Source organism: Vigna unguiculata, chromosome 3, assembly GCF_004118075.2.
Source record: "Vigna unguiculata cultivar IT97K-499-35 chromosome 3, ASM411807v1, whole genome shotgun sequence".
Lineage (NCBI taxonomy): Eukaryota > Viridiplantae > Streptophyta > Magnoliopsida > Fabales > Fabaceae > Vigna > Vigna unguiculata.
Genome location: NC_040281.1, coordinates 37091680 through 37117055, shown reverse-complemented (window position 1 = coordinate 37117055; position 25376 = coordinate 37091680). Strand labels below are relative to the sequence as shown.

The 25376-nt window shown below is 33.7% G+C and overlaps 2 protein-coding genes across 4 annotated transcripts; one reads left to right on the top strand and one right to left on the bottom strand.

The window, feature by feature from the left end:
• LOC114177654 (dolichol-phosphate mannose synthase subunit 2-like) lies at positions 1–4795 on the bottom strand. Of its 2 annotated transcripts, XM_028063091.1 has the most exons (4): positions 4560–4795; positions 2911–2976; positions 470–622; positions 1–382 (listed from the first exon to the last, which is right to left on the bottom strand). In XM_028063091.1, exons 3-4 carry the CDS (start codon positions 557–559, stop codon positions 230–232), a joined length of 243 nt encoding a protein of 80 aa, XP_027918892.1. In that variant the 5' UTR covers positions 560–622; positions 2911–2976; positions 4560–4795; the 3' UTR covers positions 1–229. The 2 variants fall into 2 exon arrangements, with proteins under 2 accessions (XP_027918892.1, XP_027918891.1); XM_028063090.1 differs by lacking the exon at positions 2911–2976 and having other exon boundaries at positions 4560–4788.
• A 2249-nt stretch (positions 4796–7044) lies between these two features.
• Positions 7045–11141, top strand: LOC114178779 (syntaxin-22-like). Of its 2 annotated transcripts, XM_028064868.1 has the most exons (8): positions 7045–7398; positions 8090–8183; positions 8456–8595; positions 8843–8917; positions 9476–9633; positions 9751–9851; positions 10407–10468; positions 10622–11141. In XM_028064868.1, the coding sequence occupies exons 1-7, from the start codon at positions 7211–7213 to the stop codon at positions 10458–10460; spliced, it is 810 nt and encodes a 269-aa protein (XP_027920669.1). In that variant the 5' UTR covers positions 7045–7210; the 3' UTR covers positions 10461–10468; positions 10622–11141. The 2 variants fall into 2 exon arrangements, with proteins under 2 accessions (XP_027920669.1, XP_027920668.1); XM_028064867.1 differs by lacking the exon at positions 10407–10468 and having other exon boundaries at positions 7047–7398.
• Positions 11142–25376: the final 14235 nt, after the last annotated feature.

Genomic DNA, 25376 nt, shown 5'->3' with positions numbered 1-25376 from the left:
TTTCGAAGAAGTTGAACTCACTCCTATCATTATCTCTTTAACAACCCAGCTTTGTTTATAAATTAATTCTTATTTATTCTCAATGGCCAAATCATGATTTATATTTTGTGATCCATGAAAGTGGTATTTACCTACAGACAAATACCTATCTTCACTCGGGCAAAGCTGGTATGAAATGTTCTAAAATACATTTAATACATTCACAGTTTCAAAACTTTGAATAAGTGAATCATGCCTTCTTTCTTTTGGATTTGAGCATCACGACTCCAACAAATATACTCAAGAAACAAAGCAGTGTAACGCCAGCAGAGACTGGTATTAGTATGGCATACTCTTGGGGTAAAAAGTACTTGTGAACGAAATGATCATCATCCACAAAAGGCTGAAAAGACCACAAGATCAACAAATAAAAATTGTAATTAAGAATAAAAGAGGAAAGCCATCATTCATTTAAAATACAGTCACTAACCAGGATGATAACCCAAAATGTATAGTAGGTAAATATCGACAAGCTTGTAACGGATAACAGAAATCCAACTGCTCTGTCTGCTAATTCCATTTTTCTGTTGATTGCTCTCACTCCTTGTTGACAACGAAAGACACAAATAACTGCTCACATTCACTGTTTTAGACAATAGAAACTCACATTAAAAGAACTCCACAAAATCAAGAGTAACTAACCATCAACAAAATATTGTTACGCTATGCACACGTAAGTGTTGTAGTCTCTACAATGAGTTAGAAAAATTCAAACCTTATATAATCGGGTGTTGTGGTATCCTTTTATTGTTTTACAGAACAAATTGAAATATCTGCTAGTACAAGTTTGATAAAGGAAAGAATTCTTAAATTTCACAAAATTTGATACAACATGCTTTTGGAAAATTTGGAGGTTTCTTAAGAAGTTCAGTTTAAGACCGTAATAGAAAAGACACTACCCTCGCCCAGAGCAGTAGTACTCAAAAGCAAGTGGTAGGAGAAAGAAAAAGTTCTTGTCTGATAAAGCCCCACTAGAAAGACAGACTAGTGAGCCCAAGGTTTCAAGAGTCTACTCAAGGAAGATGAGAAATAGAAGATTTAATAGTCAGTAATCTATCAAGGAAGTACTTATCTGGAAAGAAAATAATGTAATACTAAAAGGTTAAAACAGCGCGGAGAATCCACCTCCTTATATGCACACTTGTTCTGAAATCTCACGCATTAGGAAAAAATCAAAGCATATACCACTACTCAATACTGAAGCACATCTCCTAAAAATGGAAACTTCCGACGTGATGCTGCATCAGACTATTAAATGTTGATAATTGCCCCTTATAACTATCATTCACATATTAACCCGATCTTGTATAAAAAGTCAGAAAGGGGACATAACTTATGTGGGAGAGTTAAACATTTAACAAACTTAATTTGGAAAACAAAGAAGCCTGGCTTAAAAAAAAAAAGTGAAAGAAAAATGAGGGATACATACAGATATCTTAGTCACCTGAACCAACCCCTATCACCCATAAATAAAATCAGCTAGGTAATGAGATATGCGTATTGTTAAAACTATACATTTGCATGACCACTTTACAAGGATTACTAAGATATGTCTTCACTCATTACCCATCAGATAGATTTGTCGGAATAATTATTACACAAGTTTGAAGGAAAACATAGCATTTTTTTAATCCCGCTAGTCAATCCTCCAATTTAACATTAGTCATGCTATTCAATCCATTTTAAGGGGAACATCAGTGCAGGGCAGATGAAACATAGAAACTTCAATCAAAACATTCAAGTTGGATATCATTATTACAAACTCTTAAATGAAAATCATACCACACACTACAGAACAGTAACTTAAGAACATCCAGAACATAAATCTAACATAAACTTTATTGGTCCGATAGATTGCAATTTCTCTCCGAAGTCAAGGTACAAAGATACAATAAAACACCAAAACAGAACTTTCCAAATCAAAATGCCAAATATTAGTAACACATAATAAATTCATATGAACTGCATAAGGAGGTCGGACCAGTGATAGAACTTATGACTACAAAAACAAAAGCACAGCAAATTCATATGCGTATTGTTAAAATTGCACATTTGCGTCACCACTTTACAGGGATTAGTGATATATTTCTTCACTCTTTACCCATCAGATAACTTTATCGGAATAATTATTAAACAAGTTCGAAGAAAAACATCATGGGTTATATATATATATATTTTCATATATATGGGTTATGGTTATAGACATGGTTATAGTCATGGTCATTGAGAGATTGTGGTTCTATATGATCATATGACATTAGTCTTACACATATAAGACCTTAGACACCACTTTTACACCAAAATCTTAAGGCAATGTTGTTATAGGTCTATATTCTTATATAGTGTTTAACTTTGTCTTTTCTATCCAATGTGGGACTTTGACTCACACTTGGACTATTCGCAATATCTCTCCTCAAGGGTGAGTCCCTTGTTTTTTTTCTTTTTTCATATGGTATATTTCCTTTCAGGTTATGAGTGACCCCTTTGGTTATGGATATGCGGTCAGTCACATCGGTGACCCCTTTTTGGTTATGGTTATGCGGTTAGTCACTCCGAACCATCGGCTCTGATACTAGTTGTTGGAATTTTTTTGGGCTTTTGAAAATATGAGAGATATGGAATATATGAGAGATATATATGATATGTTATACGGAGGAACGTGTTTTTGTTATATTTTGCTCTATATATAGAGTATATCAATAAAATACAAAAACATGTTCCTCCGTATAACATATCACATATATCTCTCATATATTCCATATCTCTCATATTTTCAAAAGCCCAAAAAAATCCCAACAATCTTGTCTAATCTCGCTATTCAATCCTCCCATTTAACATTAGTGATGATATCCAATCCATGTTAAGGGGAACCTTAGTGCAGGGCAGACGAAACATAGACATTTCAATCAAAACATTCAAGATAAACCTCTCCACAATCTGCAATCATATCAATTCAAGACATTATTATTACAAACTCTCAAAGGAAAATCAAACCATACAATACAAAACAGTAACTTAAGAACATCTAGAACATAACAAATCGAACAACATAAAGTTTATTGGTCCCATGGATTGCAATTTCTATCCGAAGTCAAGATACAATAATGGCAATGGTGTGTTTGAATGAGGCAATTTAAGAGAGTGATTCATTTATTTGGAGAATTTGAAATTCTCTGTAATGAGATGCTTTGTTTGGATATAGAAATTAAAAAACAGTTAAAATGCATGCATTTTCTGAAGTATTTCAATTAATTAAATTAGAAGAAATTCAAATATCCTCAAAAAATGTGAAATTTGAAAATTTTCTCACTCAACCTCACACTCTAGACTCAACCCCAAATGTCTGACAAACATGACAGGTTGAACTGGCCAAACAATTCAAATGGATCATACCGACCTGGCGACACAAACGGGTCAAGCAGGCTCGACGACCTAAACAGGTCGAGCAGGCCTGACGGGTCAGACAACCCAGACGGGTCAGGTGGGCCAAACGGGTCAGACGGGCCCAATGACCTAAACGAGTTAGGCGAACCCGATGACCCATACAAGTCGGGTGGGCCAACGACCTAAACGGACGAGGTGACTTGATGACACATATGAGTCGAGCAGACTTGACAACTCAAACAGGTCGGTGAAGCCCGACAACCCACACCGTCCAAGTATGCCCGACGACCAAGATGTGTTTGGCTGGCCCAACGGCCTAGACGAACTTCACTGGCCCTACGACATAAATGGGTTGGGCGGGCTTGACGATCCAAACAAGACTAACGACTCAGACGAGCCTGGTGGGCTCGAAGACAGAGACGTGCTGAACCGACCTGACAAGCAAGACGAGTCAGCGGGTTCGATGGCTCAAGCAGGACGGGCAAGCCCGACAACCCACATGGGTTTGGCGGGTTAGACAACCTAGAGGTGTCGGGTGGGTCTAACGACCTAGACATGTCGGGCAGGCCCAATGATCCGACCGACTCGTCGACCCAACAAACTTGACCGACCTGTTTTAAAATTTATCATGTACTCAAAACATAATTAAGCCTAAAATAAATATTGATAAAAGGAAATTTTACCTTACAAAAAATTCAATTATTTTATTCAAACAAGAAATTGAAATGTAAGATATTTTAATTTTTTATCCAAATAAATTAGTTAAAAAAGGAAAACGAATTTAATTATAAATAATTTAAATACAATTTATTTCAAATTTTCAATATTATTGAAATACTTTATCCGAACATCAAATAAAACCATCTGCACCAAAACAGAACTTTCCAAATGGAAATGCCAAATGTTAATAACACATGATCAATTCACATCAACTACCAAGACAGCACGGTTTCAAAGAAATAAAAATACGGTGCAAAGAGTACGGAATCTACTCCACGTACGAAGAATGAAAAAATGATACGGTGGTGACAAGGTTTCATACAGTGAGCACATCCTCAGAGAGAGAGCAATTTAAGCATACGTAAAGGATTCGTCAAATAATAATACGAGAAAATAAGGAAGCAATTGCAACTCACCGACATCGGTAGAGGTCTCCGGTGACCCCGCAGAGAGGGAAGAGTTCAGCGAATAGAAAACGGTATTCTGTTTGATCTGTTCCGGTGAAAAGACTTGGAAACACGTGACAGATTTGATTCGCACGTGCGATTGCCCTGGAGGAGTAGATGCATAAAGGCAGCAAGGCATGCAAAACGCGTGAGTGTCGTTAATATAAGGAAGACTTTTGACTTTCCTTTGACTGACTAAAGAACTTTCGCGAGTTTCAAAATCGGTAAGAATACATTTAACCATAAGTTTTAAACACTTGAAAGCAGAGTTTTAATGACAGACCTTTTTCGAACTTCAGAATTCGGGAGTTAAATTCTTAATTAGGAATAATATCTCTAGCATTAAAAATGACCTATTTTTTTTTTCTTTTCCTCGGTTATTTTTGTAAAAGTAAAAAGGAAACAATTTTTTTTCCTACAAGGTTGTAGACCAAGTTAATCTAGATTTGAGCAAGTGTTGCAATAAATGTTAAAAGTAAAAGAAAAATCTATATTATCCGAGTCTATAAATTCTTAGAAAATAATATTTTAAAATTGATAATAATTTAAAAATAATAAGACTAGATTATTTTAATATTAAAATATTTTAGTACGAATAAAATTGTTATAAAAGAGTTTTATTATTTTAAAATATATTATCTTTAAAACAACTACTTTTTTGTGTTTACTTCTTTGTAAGAGTTTTGTCTTTCTGATCATCTAATTGAAGAATCGAAATTATAGGATTGATCCTCTCGATGAACTTTTCAATTTGGAATCGATTAGTTTCTCCGTTTGTGTTCGCATAAGTTAAGTTTCCGCTATCTTTTTTATCTTTTTCTGTTCTTTTGTTGTATGTAAGTCATCTTCTGCTTGCATGCATCGTTTTAATTATCAATATGAGTCTTTATTGATCAGTGATCATAATTTATGTCCTGATTATTCTTGTGATATTTTTACATGTAGATAGAACGTTCCTGGAATTAGAGGCGTTTAACATTTATAAAATTGTTTAAACAGGAGACTAGGGAAACTAATTTCTCTGTCATAATACTTGAATGTGTTAGAAATGCGCATTGTATAACTATTTTGTGATTAATTGATATATATGATAGGCGAGATTGCTTCTGATGTTTGAAAACTATGAAGATGTGTGTTTTACGTGTTATTTGAGAATAACTTTTAAGTTAAAGGTGTATTTACATTCAATTAGTGTGAATATTTTGAAAAAATTGATGTTTGATACTGAAATGGTCTCCGCAATTATTTTGAAATTATATAGACAGACTAGAAATGCATAAAAATAGTTTAGATTAGTTTCTGCATAATTAAAAGTCAAAAATAAAATAAAATCACAAATTAACACAAACACAATTTACCGTCTTTTAAGTTAATAAAAATGACCATTCAACAAATTGATAAAAATTGAAATTAAATTATGACTAAATTACATAAACTCAGCTTAAGGACCAAATTAGCATTTAAACATATTTTTAACATATAACCTATGCTTTAGATTACCAATAAATAATATATTTTGCTGTTTTAATTTTTAATAATTTCTTACAGACATTAAAAACTCAAGCTAGGTCTAAAGATATTAAATAAGTTAAAGTTAAAAAAAAAAATACAATAAGTTATTTTATCCCATTGGTACTAGAAACATAAAACAACGGTCTTAATTAATATAAAATGAGAAACACACTTTAAAAATTAATTTCAGGAAAAGAAAACTTTGAAGGATAAAGTGTAGTTGCAAACTAAAATAGTTTATTAGAAAATTAATTATTTAAATATTTTCTAAAGTACAATCCATATTTAATAAATCTAAATTAATTTAATTAAATTTATCTATTTTTTTTCAACGTTTATTATTGCACTTTGTCGTCAAAAGTGTATTTTTTCTATTTAAGAAAAACAAAATCCTACAAGAATTATATATATATATATATATATATATATATATATATATATATATATATATATATATATATATATATCAATTTATATTAAGAGTGTATTTGAATTTTGAAGATAAAATATATATTTGATATTTAATTATAAGTAATATTTAGTTACAAATTGTTATTATTGACATTAAAAATGTTAAAGAATATACACATGTTATGAAAACAAAATCTATTAGTTTCTGAAAAAAAAATCAAATGAAAGTAAATATAGAGAAGTGAAAACATATAATCTTATAAGTTTGTATTTATAAAAAATGAATTTTAATATTAAACTTAATTAAAATGATTAGACACGTACAAAGAGAACCGTCCACGGTGGCTCCCTCTCCCACAATTTAAAATTAAACAAACACAGCACCAATAATTACGAGTTATTAATTTACTACGACGCCACCAAAATAGAAGCTAGACGCTATCCTATGGAAGCACGCCACGTGTTTGAAGAGCGGGTCCACGTCAACGTAGCGGCAGGGAATTACAACCATAGAGACCCACCGAAGAAACTACCTCACCGAATCCAAATCTTCCTTCGCTTCCCTTTTCTTGCATTGCCCTAATTCCTCAAATTCCCCTCTCTTTATTCTCCCAGATCCCGGTAAACGCCCCCTTCGCCTTTTCCCTCCCTTTCTCAGGAAAATTCTTTCAATTTTCTCGAGAAAGTGAAACGGAATTATGAGCTTTCAGGACATCGAGGCTGGCCGGCCCTTCGGTTCCAGGCGTGGCTTGGCCAACGGCAAGCAGGACCCCACGCAGGCGGTGGCTGCCGGAATATTCCAGATCAACACCGCCGTCTCCACCTTCCAGAGACTCGTCAACACCCTCGGAACCCCCAAAGATACCCCCGAGCTCCGCGAGAAGCTGTTAGTTCTTCATCATCACACTCAATTTCTTTAATTTCCGCCAACTGATCGTTATTGACTTTTTATTTTCCCAAGAAAACGAAAAAGAAACGTTCCCCTCCCCCCCTTTTACCCCCTTCAACATCAAAATTGTTGAATCAGCTGAATGGCCGCTCGAATTACGATCTTTCCATGTTGCTTGGTGTTTTGGGGATCGTTTTCGCTTAGATGGGCTAAGTTTGGGTTCTTTATTTTTCTCGATTGAATTGAAGTTAACCTTTTTTTTTTGGGTTATACAAGGTTAACTTCGTTAATTTAATTCCACTTTAAAAGTGAATAGGAAGAATGATCAGAAATTGCTATTTTTTATGCTTTAATCGAGGTTATATTTCCTCTGGTTGTTTCTCTAGTCAGGATTAAGCTATATAGTGATATGCCAATGCCAATTTTTCAAATCAAGAACAGGACATTCTATGTAATGGAATATTTGATGATCATAATGTTAAGTAGTTATACTATTGTAGAAGGTAGCTTCGTGATTTAAAGTAGTTAACAAATGAAGCCGAGGGATGTTGGGAATCTGAACTCTTTTTTTGGCCTTGCAAAGTGGACACTATCCCTCTTGTATATTAAGTCTTGATTTAGTGGAACAAGGACCTCTTTGGCTCTTACTGTGGTTGACTAATATTTTAAGCTATTTTAAAATTTACAGCCACAAGACAAGACTACATATTGGGCAATTGGTGAAGGATACATCAGCTAAACTTAAGCAAGCCAGTGACATTGATCACCATGCTGAAGTTAATGTAAGTTTGAACCTTTATCTTGTGTTTTACTGCATCTGCATGTGCAGAGCAGTTAATTTATTTGGTCCCCGTCTCCGGATTTTGTGATCGTCTTCCAAAATGCATTAACTCCTCTGAATAAATTGCTGTCATTTTTACTGGATTGGTAATTTTATAATCAATATGCATCATTCTTTTAAAGAATACTGTGAAAGTTTGTTACAGGCAAATCCTTTTGTTTGGTTGCACGACCTTCAATGCCTTTTACCTAAAAGTTTTCCTTATTTTTGCAGGCAAGCAAGAAGATCGCAGATGCTAAACTTGCTAAAGACTTTCAAGCAGTATTGAAAGAGTTTCAGAAGGCACAACGTCTTTCAGCTGAAAGGGAAACGGCATACACTCCTTTTGTTCCCCAAGCAGTCCTTCCTTCCAGGTGATTTATCAATTATAATTAGAGCCTATAGAAGTTTAGGTGCAAGACTGTGTTTCTTGTTTTGAAGTGTATGGCTTATGCAGAATGGACATGCTTCTGAATGAAGATTGGGCTACTTTTAGAACTTTGCAGTTTAATTTTATGCAATTGGTTTCTAGGTTATCGATTCTTCTTCTGTAGTCACTGCCAGTGTATAATATACCTTTGCAAACAATGGTATGACGTAGATTTTCATTTTGGCTTGCAGCTATACTGCTGGTGAATTAGGTGTTGGTTCTGATAAATCACCAGAAGAGCGTGCCTTACTCGTGGAATCAAGGAGGTATTTTCTCATTTATGATTAGTAGTATGTCAGTGATTTGCTGATTCGTTTAATGTATTATTGACCTATTTCCAATATATGGTGTGGCAAAGCAATTTTTGAAATGTAATTTTGGGTCAATGATCAGGATTAACCATTTGAAAATTTAGAGTTGGTGAAAAATAGGATGCTTTTATTTTATTTTTTATTTCTTCCTTGGTGATTCAAATCAGCTGGAATCATGAAGTGATCGTGTCTACATTGTTAAGTTTGATTGGACAACTGAATGTCAATTGTTTATCCTGAAAAAGGCTATCTTTCCAATTTAGCTGTTGGATTTAGTACCACTTATTCATCTGCAACATACTATTATCCTGCAAAGCATTGATATCAACTTCTTTCCGCTTTTTTTCTCTTTTAATGCTCTGGTGGAATGAAATTGGTGGCATAATCAATGTTAGAATTATCCGTCATGTGACTAAAGTAGATGAATAATTGAAATTGTGCATTATCAGAGTTTTAAATTTCTCTACATTGCATTATTTCAGTACCTTAGCTCTTGTTTTATTCATTCTGTAGGCAGGAGGTTTTGTTCTTAGATAATGAGATTGCCTTTAACGAGGCCATCATTGAGGAAAGGGAGCAAGGCATTCAAGAAATACAGCAGCAAATTGGTGAAGTTAACGAGATCTTCAAAGATCTTGCTGTGCTTGTCCATGAGCAAGGAACCATGATTGGTAATTTTTTTCATTCCTTTTATGTTCCTGATTGTGCTCATCTTTATATAGCTGTTTACGAATTTATTTTTCCGTACTTGTTCATGTTCTCTAATGCCACTAAATTTCATTTTACAGATGATATTGGCTCCAACATTGAGAACTCCCATGCAGCAACAGCACAAGCAAAATCTCAACTTTTAAAAGCTTCGAAGACCCAAAGATCAAATTCCTCTTTGGTAATGTATCAATTTTCTAATTGCAATAACATTACTGTTTGTAAGACTCAACCTCCTTCCATGAAATGACTGTTATATGTGGAATCTCCAGAGGAGATATCTTCTAAAGGGGGTTTGACTTAAAAATGTTTGTATGGGCATGTTGTGCTGATGTTGTATTTACTTGCAAGATTAAATTTATTGATGATTACAGTACATAACACGTATTTTAGAAATGAGTGGATTTATTTGAATAAACTCCTCCACAAGTATTTTTACAAGCATGAAGGAAAATTAAATGAAATTATCTATAAATTAAAACTAGTTTACGGATAAGCTAATATGTAGCATTTCTCAAGAATATTTTTAACTTGTGCATGAACTAGTTTTATATTATGGAGAAAAGTTTATTTCATTTTATATTATTTTCTTCTTCTAGAAATACTTATAGAGAGACATATTCTAAACATACTATACATGCAGCGTAAATCTTTGTAGGTGGTTTAGCCTATAATTTTGTCAATTATTATCAGTTTGCATATTGCAAGCAATATTTGTTTTCCATTTTGAAAGTAGGTTTGGTGGAAGGGAAGAAGTATGGAAGGGAAGAAGGGTTGGTGGAATAAGTAATACCTTATGTAATTTCCTACTTAAAGCAGTTATGATAGGCTGTCTACCATTTTGAAAGATTTGTTTGTCCATCGTTGGTCAATATTTAGTCTTTTTTTCACCCTTTTGAAATCTTGGTGTATTTCCCTTGTTAACGTTGTCCTCTTTTCTTTGCTCCATAGACATGCTTGCTTTTGGTGATTTTTGGGATTGTGCTTCTGATCGTGATCATAGTTCTTGCTGCTTAGACAAATATTGTCTCAATTCCATTATGAAGTAAATGCATATATACAGAGCAGCAGATATCAACTTCCTTGCTGAAGATATAACTTGATCGGTGTTTTGTCGGGTCTGGTGATTGACTGGAGTTTGTTGCATCTGATTTCAGTTCAAGATGTGAGAATTCCCATAATTTTGTTGTGGGGTGTTATGTTCTCTCTATATGTTAGTGTTTGGGGTTTTCAAATATGTCACGACTTATGTTGTAAGTCCTCTCCTTGTTTCTTTAATTGAAAAAGTATTAATTCTTTCATTTCCCTTGTAAATGCAACACTGAAACTGGCTGGTTGTGCTGACTCTTCAGTAAAACCTTCGTATATGGTAATATGTTTCTCTTCTAGTGTTTTTATTTCCCAAAGTTGGAACTATAATGTGTATGAAGAAAAAATGTGGATGTATTTGATGAGTTTATTCTGTGAATTACATTTATTAGTCGTGTGGGGGAAATTGCTCGTGTGTATTCTGAAAGCCCAAAAGGCAAGGAAGCTGTGGAAAATTGCTTTAGTTTTAGTATTATTATTTTTATTTATTTTACATAATGGAAACCCTTTTTCATTCTATGATTGGCCAATCCCTGTAGAAAGGTAAAGAAGATTAAAAAATTGTATGGAGTTTCCTGGAAATTTCTTGTAAGCTCTGAAAGCAACATTTTAATTAACTTGTGTTGTGTAAATCTGCTCTTTGTAATTTACGTACATATAGTCTTGTCTCTGATGGAAATTGTATTATAGTGCATATACATCCAACCGTAGTTGCAAAGTTATCTTAGATCATTTGTTTCCTTGCATTGTTCCGGCAACATCAAGACTTAGCCACTTCGCCATTGTTGTCTACTCTATTGTTTATGTCGGACCAATTGAAAATGTGAGTCAGAATGTGAGAAGTAGATACTGTCACCAATTTTTTTATCCTTTTTCTGTAACTATGTGGATCGCACTTTTGACTTCTAAGCAGAAAGTTTTAAGTATGTGGGAATTTCAAAGTAATGCTGTGTTTATTTTGACTTGTATGTCTAACCAGATAAGGAAAATTGTTGAAGAGGTTGAGTGAGTCAAAATGTTTTGGATGAAGGGATGAAGAATCGAGGTGGTGGAATAAAAATGTTTTAGACAAGGTAAAAATTAAAGAGAATGTTTTAAATTCTTGTAAGTGTAGTAATATTGAAAACTGGACAAAGTATCGTAACAACATTGGAAACTAGACAAGTATCATACCTAGGATTGAGACAAGTTGTGATTGAAGCACACAATCTAAAGTCCTTGAGGAGTTTTACAAACCCTTGGGACAACGAATAGAGAAAGTAAGATATATGAGCTTGTCAAAAGTACAGAAACGAATACAAAGAGATCTAGATTAAGATGCTTGAAGAATGAAAGGAGAAAGTTTTTGTTGCATATCATGATATTAGTGAGATAGAGAGTGAATGACATTTGATTTATTTTTAGAGAATGATTATGGATTGGATTTTTAATTATCAAATTCACGTTCATTTTAGATTCAAATAATTGGATTAGATTTTTTATTCAAATCCATTTTTTCAACAGAACTAGATTGAATATTTCTAAAATCAAGATCCAAATATTTAGATCAAGACTTATATTCAAAACCAATTATTTAGATCAAGTTCAAAATCCAAAATTCATTTTTTATAAAATAAATTTAAATTGAATTTTCTAAAACTTGTGTCCTTAAGGTTGACACCATTAAATTTGATAGAATTTTTGTCGGGGCCAACTTGGTCGAAACGGCCAAATTTTGTCTGGGGTTGACTCGGCCTAATACGATCAAATTTGGGTCAGGATTGACTTGGCCAAATTTCAATCACAGTCAGCTCCGTTCAAACAAAAAAATTGTCTAGGGTCGACTGAGCAGAACATGGCGAAATTTGGGCTAGGGCCGAGTCGGCCAAATCTCAATGGAGCCAACTTGATTGAATTTGGTCGAATTTTTACTAGGGTCCACTAGGCTGAATATTGCCAAATTTTGGTCGCGTCCTCTTGGCCAAATACGACTAAATTTCATTGGGGGTCATCTCAACCCATTATGGTCAAATTTGGATCGGGGTCAACTCGGTCGAATACTTTCAAATTTGGTCCAAGACCGGCTGGGCCAAATTTTGACTAGGCCGATTTTGACTGAATTCAATCGAATACGACCAAATTTTGTATAGGATCACGCCAACTCAGTCAAATACAGCCAAATTTGGGCTAGTCCATATACCTTTGGCCTAACCGAACTAAAAATATAAATTAAAAATTTAGATTAAATATTTTGGATTATCCATTTTGAAAATCTAGATTAGAAATTGGATATTCAATCCATAAAACATATAAAATGGAGATCAGATTGAAATCCATATCCAATAAAATAGATTTTAAATGGATTAGATTTTTAGTAAAATGGATCTTAAATAGATTGGATCAAAGCAAAAGTAGATCGGATAAAAAATTAAATTTTTTGCCCGGTCATACTTATTTCCATAAAATTCAAATTGGAGAGGTAAAAGAGAGCATTGGAAGCATGTATCAGGATAAAGTTTGTGGACTCTGATATTCTTATTGAATTTTATAGAAAATCTATTTGTTTTTAGTAAGGTGATAAAAAAATTTCGAGAGTAAATTGTGATTTATATATGATTTTAACTCACTAGAAAAAGGTTTATGAATAATTGTCAAGAAAAGTGTTGTGGGTGACTTTGAAGAAGAAAAATGTTCTCGTAACTTTTATAAAGCTGTATATCACAATTTTTTATTGATAAAATCTCAACAAAATGAGATAGTAGAAAAAAAATAACATTTTGAAGAAATGGATAAAACTATGTATTTGTTATGAAATAAAGTGAATAATAGAGAGAATAATAGATAATAGAGAAGAAACAATAGAGAATAGAGAATGAGAGAGCAACTCATTTGTGTATTATTATTGATAGGAAGAGTCCTATTTATAGATACAATATGTAATCCATAAAGGAAACAAATCAACTTAGTTAACACAAATATTTACCATAAAGAGTAATGAATCATATGAGTAAATGTATCAAATCAATGGACAATCATTAATTCATAACACTCCCCCTTGAGTGTCCATTGATAAAGAATGTGCCTCGTTAAAACCTTACTAGGAAAAACCCTTTGGGATAAAAAAACCTAGTGAAGGAAAAAGAGTACAACATTCTGTATTCTTTAATACAATATTGTTCATCACATATTATATTTCTCCCCCTCATGTAAATTTACATCATTAAGGTGACAGAGTCCGAATTTGTGAGTCATTTGCTCAAAAGTTTTTCTTGGCAAAAACTTTATAAATAGACTTGTCATATTTTCAGATGAACGAATTTTTGGATATCTATATCATCCTTTCAATTGAACAATACACTATTGTCTTCATATATGGTTGTTGATTCCATCTTTCTCGGGGATAGTCACAAGTTTCTTGCACATGTTGAATTATAAACCTTAACCAAACATATTCACAACTTTCCTCGTAATTTTGTATGATTAGACGATGTTGCTACTATGGTTTGTTTCATATACCTTCATGAAACCATTGTGCTACCACATGTGTACAAACATCTTGTTTGTGATCAACCATTGTGACATTGTAAGAATATGTAAAATAACATGCATATCCATAACCCATTGGTCTGAATCTGAATCATTTGGATGGAATAAGCTCATATTCGTAGTACCCTTAAAGTAACGAAGTATATGTTTTACTCCAAACCATTTTCTTCTTGTAGTTGAAGAACTATATCTTGCTTAACAAATTTATAGCAAATGCAATATTAGATCGAGTATAATTCACAAGATACATTAGTGTTTCTATGACACTAAGATATGATGCTTCTAGACCAAGAAGATCTTCATCATTTTCTTGAGGTCTAAGAAGAGTCTTTATCAACATCTAACGACCTCACAACTATTGGAGTGCATAATGGACATGACTTGTCCATTTAGAACATTTTAAGCACCTTAATTATATAAGCTTCTTGACGTATAAAAACACCTTTATTTAAATACTCAATTTCTAATTTCAAATAAGACTTTGCCCTTCAAAGGTCATTCATCTCAAATTATTTCTTTGAGTAATCAATTGCCTTTGTGAGCTCATTAGGAATTCCAACGATGTTTATGTCATCTACATAAACAATAATTATGGCAATATTCATTATTTAGATCTTTTCATATAAATACAAGAACAAATAGGATCATTTTTATATCCTTCTTTTAATAAGTACTCAATAAGACGGTTATGCCACACACGTCTTGATTTCTTTAATCAATAAAAGAGCATGTTCAATTTTATTGAATAACCCTCTTTAGAGTTTGTCTTGTTGGACAAATAAAATCCTTCAGGGATTTTCAAATAAATATGATTCTCAAAAGAACCGTACGAATAGGTTGTAACATCATCTATTAGATGTAAATGCAAACCTTGTTGTGCAACTAAGATAATTGAATATTGCAATGTTGTTGCATCCAATACTAGTGAACATGTTTTTTCACTAATCAATACAAGGTTTTGTGAACAACCTTGAGCAACCAATTATGCTTTGTATCTAACAATTTCATCATTTTTAATTTGATTTTTGCGCAAAAATCCATATGTACCCAACGGGTTTCATAACTTTAGGTGTGTGAACTATATGTTCAAAAACCTTTCGTTTAGCAAACAAATATAATTATGCTTCTTTGCATATTTTCATTTTTGGCCAATCTTTTCTTTGCCGACAATCTTCAATGATCATTGTTTATTGATCCTCATTGTCATTCATAGCATTCATCGCTATGTTATAAGTAAAAGTTTCGCCAATGTTAACTTTATTTTGGTTCCATATTATATGATTCATGACATAATTTATTGAGATTTCATCATTTTCAACCATTTCAGGTACCTGAGGTTCTTCTTGAACCGAACCATTAATTATGTCAAATGAATCTTTTGGGATTTCAACCTTTTCGATTAGTTTATTTTGCATATTAGCCCCCTTTCTCATTCAAGAGTTTTTATCTTTGGAACCAATAGGTCTACCACGCTTCAAACGTGTTCACATGAGTTTTTCAACCCTTTTTTTTTTTCGCATCATAATAACTGATCATGTCAATCAAGGCAATCATTTTGATTTGTAAACTTCTGGTTTACTATGACATACATTTTAATTGTACTAATAAACTTGTAGTACAAACTATAAGAGAATGTTGATAATTTCTCCAATACACTTTCTTTTTCAACTCAATCATAGAGATATAAAGATATTTCATATCTTTTTCATTGTTTGTCTCAATATAATATCCATTTAGACAAATATCATTGAAACTTAATAAGTTTCTATTCAACTTCTTGGTAGAAGTATAGTAGCTCTTCTAGAGTCTTCAAATATATTTATAGTACTATAAATAATACTAACATCGATGTCTCACATTATCAAACAAGAGAAAAATTTATTACTCTTGAGAATTGTATAAGTTGTTGCACTATCAGTAAGACACATATCTTTTGGTACTAGTGCAAAACATTCGTTTTTCATATAAACATAAATATCAATATGAGATTTTTTTTTCAACACTCTCATAATCAATTAGGTGATCAATGTTTTCATTTGCTTTAGCAAAGAAAATAACAATATCAAGATGAGTAGCATCCATATGGCCATAATCAGAATCACCATCTTCATAAGCAAAGTGTGTTTCTATGTTCTTCTCATTATTTGTAAGATGCTCTGGTGTACAATAAGTACAACTCAAATGGCCTTTACCATCGTAATGATAATATATACCTTCATCTTTTTGTCAATATTTTCACATTTTTCTTTTCCTTTTTTTTTCACATTATTGTGCCACTTCTGGTGACAAAATGTGTCTTTGAAATTTTATTTATAACCATGTCCAAAATCAAGATCATGATCACGATCATAAAAATATAAATCAAATGTTGCTGCATTCACTTCTGGGAATGGAGCAGAACCAATTTGGACATGTTTCATGATTTTCTTGAGGTCAAAAGCTCATTGCTTTGTTCAGCCATACAAAGGCATGAAATAAATTCATAATATTTATTGCTGCATTCACTTCTGGGAATGGAGCAGATTAGGCGGATCTCATGATTTTTCATCAAAAGCTTTATTGTTTTGTCCAGCCAGCCATACATAGGCATGAAATAAATTCATAGTATTTGTGAAATCTCTTTTCACAATATTTTTGTCGCATGAGCAAATTAATTGCTTAGATGCTTTATTTCTTTATTCAATGGTATCCCAATATCAATTGCATATAAATGTATTTCAACATTTAAAATTCCAATATAAGGAATTCTTCCTTGTAATATCAAGAGTCACAAATCCAAATTTTGCAACTTTTCGTGTGTTTAGAACTAGCATATAACATAATAATATTAATAATAATAATAATCACCGTCATAATAAAAATACAAATAATAAGATGAAGATGAAAATTGATAAAGTTAAACAATTTTTATCACAAGAGGAAGAATATAAGGTAAAATTATAATTTGAGAAAGGATTAGAAAGAGCCTGTATTGAGACGCGCAGAGCATTGTCGTTATAGAGAAAAAGCTTCCACTAGTGCTCAATTGGTTGGAGCATCGTGCTGATAACGTGTTATGAAATAAAGTGAATAATAGAGAGAATAATAGATAATAGAGAAGAAACAATAGAGAATAGAGAATGAGAGAGCAACTCATTTGTGTATTATTATTGATAGGAAGAGTCCTATTTATAGATACAATATGTAATCCATAAAGGAAACAAATCAACTTAGTTAACACAAATATTTACCATAAAGAGTAATGAATCATATGAGTAAATGTATCAAATCAATGGACAATCATTAATTCATAACAGTATTTAATCATTTGTAGGTTGAGGTTGAGGTTGTAAGCGCTATTTATTATGTACAAAACATAATATTCATTAAACTTTTGTTGGATAAGACTATTTGTTAACTATAAAAAGGAGGAAGACCAAACTATTATATCTTTGTTATTTTAACAAAATCAAAGCCTATAGTTAAGACCTTGGTCATGGAAGAAACCATAAACTTTAAACTTAAAAGATTTTTCTCAAAACATCACATATTGGAGATAATTTTACAAATATGGAAACTGGAATACTAAATGATGCAGGTGAAACTCCTGTATCAGATGATGAACCCTCCACTTCAAGATTTCAACTTATATGAAAGACTGAAAACACGTTTTGTCTCATTCAAAAGAGAAAATCATTGGAGAAGCCGAAGGAAATAGAACAAAATAATCAATAAGAGAACAACCATCATATGCATTTGTTTATTAGATTGATGCTACTAACAAATTTTTAAGTTTGAATTTTTTTTTTGAAGCTTATGCAGAGTGAGTTCAAGATGAGTATGATGGTAAAACTAAATTCTTGGAATTATAGATAAAAAACACGAACATAATATTATCATCCACAAACAAAAGTATACGAAGAAAATGTTGAAGAAATTCAACATGGATGAATCAAAGGCCACGAAAACTTCCATGCATACATTATGCCCTCTTACCAAATATGAAATAGACTCTCTTCTTTATCTCACAATTAGTAGACCAAATATTATGCATAATATTTGTTTGTGTGGTAGGTATCAATCTAAAATTGTTTTCTTTCAAACATTCATCAGGGAAGAAACTTCAAAGATATAACATGTCTAAAAAGGGAAAGATCTAAAATGGAGCATTCTTTTATTTCCTATGGCAGGGTGAAGGACATGCACATATTATTTCAAAAGGACTATATGTTCTTCTAGGGATTTTTTGTAAAAAGTAAAGATGATTTTAAGCACATAGAGAAAAAAGTGTTTGTGGGTAACTCTCCTCTCACCATCTCTAATACATATGGACACAAAGAAAAATGAAAGTTCTTTCGCAAGAACAAGACCGAAGTCATTTTCAAAAGGAGCATTGTTGAAAAGATCAAAGGTGACTATCAAGCCTTTATGCTCATTTATCAACATGTTTTCAAGAGAATCTACGAATAACAAAGTACATATGTGAATTTGAATCATAATATTTCATATTTATGCTGTCAATTGAAACAAGTTGTAAAGATGAAAATGTCTTTATCTAGAATAATCCATCTCTTTTACAACCTTATGATGAGAAATCACGGGAGGGACCATTATGATATTCATTTTGGAGAAAAATATTGACGTCATGAGAAAGTTAGTGATATGTCATGAATTTGATCGCTATTGGTTATCTTAGTACTATCAAAATTGAGTTTTTATAACTCAAAACTCCACAAAACTCTCACATAGAGAAAACTTAATTTTTTTTTATCAAACTTCATATATCTCATTTGTATTATAAATGTTTATTTTTATAGGATGAATTACACAATACCCTCTACATTCCACATTAATTCTCAATAACTAATATTATTTCTTCTTACTTAATTGGGTCTCTATATTTTTTACATTGAGACAATGTGATCTTTTTTTGTTAGTTTCGTCCTTCACGGTACCTAGGAATGAACCCAAAAGCCACAGTTGGATTCATGTGTCTATCTTCGGCGATATAGTAGACAAAAACAAAGACCTTGGATGTGTGATCTAATCTTAGATTTGAAGGAGGTGATCTCAATGGGATTGTGTCATAGAAGATGAAGGGATTATGTCCTCCTAATGATGTTGTTAATGTTAATTTCACATAAATGACCACATTGTCTCTATTTAAACAATACATGGACTCAATTGAGTAAAGGAATATATTCAAAAAATATAAGGACTCAATTGAGTAAAAAAAGATAGGGACAAAAAGGCATCATATGCTTAAATATAAGGACTAAATTACTAATTAAGCATTTTATTAAACTAACATATAGTCACCTTCCAAATAATGTTAATATCAATTTAATGGAAGGGGTCATATTAGCTCTATTTAATAAATATTAGAACTCCATCGAGCAAAAAATAAATATAGAATCAAAATGAATTGAAAACTTAAATATAAGGATAACATTATTAATTAGCCTTAATTTTAAATAGTATCTCATGTTATACTATTAAACGTTAAACAATATCACTGTTGGACAAAATTTATCAGATCTTATAACATCTTATAACATTATAACAGTAATTATATAATTAAACAACCACGTAATATGTAAGATCCCATTTAATAGCTTAATACTACAAAAATAAAACATTTCATTATGAATATTTAGGAGACAGATAAATCAATGTATATTGTAAATTAGTATAGTCTTACAAGACATGAATATAGTAATATCACTTATATCCATTCTTAAACTACTATATTATGATCCTATTACAATACTATACCTAACATGATTTAAAGTCGCTTATCGTCCAAACAACTAACTCCTCAACATCAAGTGTGCCTCTATACCTGTATCTCCATCTGTTCACACCAATAAGGTGATCATTGTAAAAAAGGAACACAACTCATACAAACAACAAAAAGAAGATGGTAAGCTAGTTTATAAAAGAAATAATCATATAACATTTAAACTTATTACATCATAAAATAACATATTTCAAACATTCATATAAAAAAAATACCAAACATACAATTACAGACTATCTAGACTCAATTATCTGAATCTATACATTGAATCAAATATAAGAAGTTGTGCACTTGTCATAAAATTGGATTGCAACAAAGGCTCTAGCTCCACTTGGATTAACCAACATTAATTGATTTCCTCTGGACAGGGTAAGTTATGTATGACATCGCCATAAAAATCCTACTATCCCCTAATCCTACCATAAGAATCTCCTTCAACTCTCACCACCTAGACCACAACACTCTATATGAGTTTGTAAACCTAGTAGAGTATAGGATAACTTCTGACCAACACACATCCCCAGCCAATGCATAGCAATTTCCTAGTGAGGAATACATTTCTTCCTTAAAAGTCAAGACTCAAAACAAGGATGCAATTCAACCTTAACCATTTTATTCCACTGATTCACTTTTATACTTATAACCTCATCACTTTTTTGAAAAACAAGATTTCATACCAAACAATCATACATAGCTTTTTCATCATATCCTTGTATAATCTTAATTCATCACATTCAATTACAATCTCAAACATATACATACACAAATTATATCAAAACGGTGAAAATCATTTATATAGCGACAAACTTCAAAACAAATATCCCACCGATCAGAGTAAAGAATCATGTGTCTAGGATCAATTGTCAATTTTAGCTTGATTTGACGGTTAACGAAGCGAGAATCTTCATTTTACCAAGAAGACGCATACTAGAAAAACAGGATGGTGCTCGGTGCTGGAAAAGTGGCGCTTAATGCTCAGCCCCTGTAACCCACTAACTTTTAGTGTTCGACAATCCAAAAGTGGTGTCAGTGACGCCAAATTAGTGGTCTAGAACTCGACGACACTGTAACAGTGTTTGACGGTGTATCGGAAACAACAATTTGGAGAAAATTGATCATGTTAAATTGACTAATTGGACATCTTTCCTTTACTATTTTTTATTCCAAATGGTTTTACAAAGTTCAAAACTGATACCCAATAACTCAAAACATAGATTCAAACTTTTCCCCAAATCATTACCAAACACAAATCAAATATCAAATAGTTCAACATACAACTTAGCAAAACTATTTATACTACAACCTTTTGTTAGAAGTCTCACATCGACTAAAGATAAGGTCAATTCACAATATATAAGTGGGTGCAAACCTCACCTTACAAGTCGATTTTGTGGGGTTGGGTTAGACTTAAAGTCAATTTCTAACATGGTAACAAAGTCATTCGTTAGAGCCCATCCTAACGAGATTTCTTGGACATATTGTCTCACTCGTTATCGGGTCACTATTGGATCACCCATTAATGTTTAGTCTCATGCATGATATGTATATACCTCGGCGTGTGATAATGTTAATTTTTACCATTATCCAAGCTATATTTCATTAGCAAAATCATCTCTTCCAAAGCATTTAACCTACTTAATCCTCAATTTTACCTTACTTTTGTAAATAAATACATTTTGGGTTACATTGATCTAAATATATCACTAATCCCCATTTTTTGTGTCCTTTTTGTAGATGGGAAGCTTTGTCCAAAAATCCAGATTAATGAGTGACCCGAAATAGCAAGGAGAAGAAGAAAAATGTCAACAGGAAGCGCCTGGCGACACGAAGCAAGCGCCAGACGGAACAGACCGCCAGTCAAGCGCCAACCAAGCGCCAGCCAGGCGCCCCTGCTACGAACCGCCTGGCGGTAACTGGACACCGCCAGGCGGTAGCTGCCAATTTTTGCCCCTGTTTGCCCGATACCGCCTGGCGGTGAGACCCTGCCGCCAGGCGCCATTGTTCGCTGATGTGGCAAGTTGGATCCTTTTCTTCTGTTTTCGCGAAGGGAAACTCATCTTTGGCATTTTGGAGGCACGAAGAACACATTTGGAGAGCTTGGAGGAGTGCTAGGGCTTGTGGGAACAGCTCCATCTTCCTCTTTGTATCTCTTTCTCTTCCATCTCTTCCATTTTTAAGCTTGAGCTCTCCATGGCAATGGAGAGCTAAACCCATTTTTGTTGGGGTTAGATGTAGCCACGAAACTCTTGTGTAAATGCAAATGTTTTGATTATATATATGACTCTTTCATTAATTGCTAGTCTTCTTATTTCTTCACTTAAAGCTTGCATTGATTTAGTCATCTCTTGCATGATTTTTGGTTCATTGGGTGTGGAAATATCTTTTGAAACCTAGATTTGAAATAAGAAAACTCAATGGAGCTTGTACCTAGGAATGGGGCTTGACCCATTGGTTGTCTTAAGCCCTTGTGCATAAAGCAAATTTGCTTATTAAGAGTTCAAGGAATTGACTTTTAATAAGGAAATTTAGGCTCAATCTTTTAAGGAATTAGGGTTTGAGTAATTTTGTGGGTTGGCATTAGCATATTAATGAAGAGGATGTTAAATTGTAGTTGCATGAGAGCATAGTTGGTGAATTCTAACCCCGGCAATATCAAGTCATATCATTTCTAATCTTTTCCACTCACTAAGTGCCTTTAACTTTCAAAGTTCAATTTTAATTATTTATGCAAAGTTTAATTTCATACATTAAAACTCAAAATATGGATTTATTCATTAGTTTAAATTAGTCACTAATTACGTAATTAATTAGTATACACGAGTCTCTTGGGAAACGATATCCCGGTCTTACCGGTTACTACTTGCGCGACTTGGTACACTTGCCAAAGTCCTAACAAGTTTTTGGCGTCGTTGCCGGGGACCCGTGTCTAATACTAGACTATTGTGTGATTTTTGACTTATTTAGACTTAAATTCTTTTGTGCATATTTACTGTTTTTGTTTACTTATATACGCACATTATTTTTGGGCTAACTTGTAGTTCGAGCTTGTTTTTGTTGTTGCTCTATAGTTTATGCAGGGTAGGATCCGTACAAAGAGGACTGCATCTTCAGAACCACTCCTTGTTGATCCCGAGATAGAGAAAACTGCCCGCAGAAACAATAGTGCCACAAGGAGAAGACGAGCTCAAGCACAACAAGTTGCCCATTACTCTTCTGATTCAGACACTCTTCCGTCTACTTCTCAGAATCTTGATTCTTTGCCAGAAGAAGAAATGGCTGAAAATCCTCATGGTGATGGTAGGGGTCGTGAAAGACGCACTTTGGAAGATTATGCAGCGTTCACAGGCCATATCAACTTCAACAGTATTGCTAGGCCAACTGTCAATGCCACCAACATGGAGATGAAGCCAGCTCTTATTCATTTGGTGCAGAGTAATCAGTTCAACGGCCTGTCTCATGAGAATCCTTACACTCATCTGGCCACATTCTTAGAGATATGCAATACTGTGAAGATCCATCAAGTTCCTGATGAAGCCATACGACTGAGTCTCTTTCCATTCTCACTAGCAGGACCCGCAAAAGCCTGGCTGAATTCTTTTCCTGAAAATAGCCTCACTAACTGGGATGATGTGGTTGCAAAGTTCTTGAGCAAATATTTTCCCCAGTCCAAGGTTAATAAGGGAAAGCAGGAAATCTCGGCATTTCAACAAGATATGGATGAATCCTTGGGCCAAGCATGGGATAGATTCAAGGGACTGCTGAGGAAGACTCCCATTCATGGGTTTGATCAACCTACACAACTTACTCTTTTCTTGGCAGGTCTTAAATCCCAGTCAAAGTTGATGTTAGATGCCTCTGCCGGTGGGAGTATCAAGTGGAAGACGCCAGAGGAAGCTTATGAGTTAATAGAGAATATGGCCGCCAATGATAATGAAGCTTACACTGAGAGAGCCCATTCTCAAAAGAAGGGTATTCTAGAGCTTCAATCTCAAGATGCTCTATTGGCTCAAAACAAGATTATGACTCAGCAGCTGGAGACCCTCATGAAGAAACTGTCACAACTTCCTCAAGAGCTTCAAAATGCCTCTGTAGCTCAACTCCAACAAGTGCAAAGTTGTGAGTTATGTGGAGGGAACCATACTAATGGGCAATGTGCTATGCTAAGCACATCTCAAGAGGAAGTTAGTTATATGGGCAATCAAGGCCGACCAGGGAATTATAACCAAGGATGGAGACCTCATCAAAGCATGGGCCAAGCTGGACCTTCCAATAGGCCCCCACATCAACAAACTTACCAACATCCTTCTTTGTCTGATAGAACATCCAAGCTTGAAGACATGATGCAGCAATTCATGCAAATGTCAATTTAGAATCAGAAGAACACCGATGCCTCAATTAAAAACTTGGAGGTGCAAGTGGGGCAATTGGCCAAGCAAGTGGCGAATCAACAAAGTAGTTCATTTTCCGCCAACACCGAAGCCAATCCCAAAGAGCAATGCAAAGCGGTGGTCACAAGAAGTGGTAAAGAAGTGGGGTTGAATGCTAAAGGAAGTGATGAAGCTAAAGCCAAGCCCAATGATAAAGGAGAAGAAAAAGATGAGGAAGAGATAGATAAGGAAATTGTTGTAGAAGAGGAAGAGAATAAAATTGAAAATAGAGAAAATGAGAAAAAGAAGGAAGTGGCATTAAAACCACCACCAGTGAAAATTCTCCCATATCCTCTCAAGCCTTCAAAGAAAGACAAAGAAAGGCAATTTGCAAGGTTTCTGGACATTTTCAAGAGGCTTCAAATCAATATTCCCTTCTCAGAAGCCTTGGAGCAAATGCCAACCTATGCAAAGTTTATGAAGGAAATCCTCACAAAGAAGAGAAGATTTATTGAAGAGGAAACCATAGAACTAGAGGCTGGATGCAGTGCTATCATTCAGAAGATGTTGCCTCCAAAGTTTAAGGATCCTGGCAGCTTTACACTTCCAGTCACAATTGGGAGCCTAGCTGTGGGGAAGGCCTTACTTGATTTGGGTGCTAGCATCAACTTGATGCCTCTTTCTATGCTTAAGAAGATTGGGGAGTTAGAAATCAAGCCCACTCGAATGACATTGCAACTAGCGGATAGGTCAATCAAGTACCCTCACGGAGTAGTGGAGGATGTGCTAGTTAAAGTTGACAAGTTCCTATTCCCAGTGGACTTTGTTATAATGGAGATGGAGGAGGATGTTGAAGTTCCTCTCATATTGGGGAGGCCATTTATGAAGACTGCAAGAGTGCTAATTGATGTTGATGATGGCAAACTCACAGTGAGAGTTCAAGATG

What these genes read in the sequence shown, in the direction of transcription:
- LOC114177654 (XM_028063091.1), bottom strand. Translation starts at nt 559, where the DNA reads ATGGAATTAGCAGACAGAGCAGTTGGATTTCTGTTATCCGTTACAAGC. An exon ending in CATTTTGGGTTATCATCCTG is followed by an intron (nt 383 to 469) that starts GTTAGTGACTGT and finishes TGGTCTTTTCAG; the next exon opens with CCTTTTGTGGATGATGATCA.
- LOC114178779 (XM_028064867.1), top strand. Translation starts at nt 7,211, where the DNA reads ATGAGCTTTCAGGACATCGAGGCTGGCCGGCCCTTCGGTTCCAGGCGT. An exon ending in CAAGCAGTCCTTCCTTCCAG is followed by an intron (nt 8,596 to 8,842) that starts GTGATTTATCAA and finishes TTTGGCTTGCAG; the next exon opens with CTATACTGCTGGTGAATTAG. An exon ending in TGAGCAAGGAACCATGATTG is followed by an intron (nt 9,634 to 9,750) that starts GTAATTTTTTTC and finishes TTCATTTTACAG; the next exon opens with ATGATATTGGCTCCAACATT.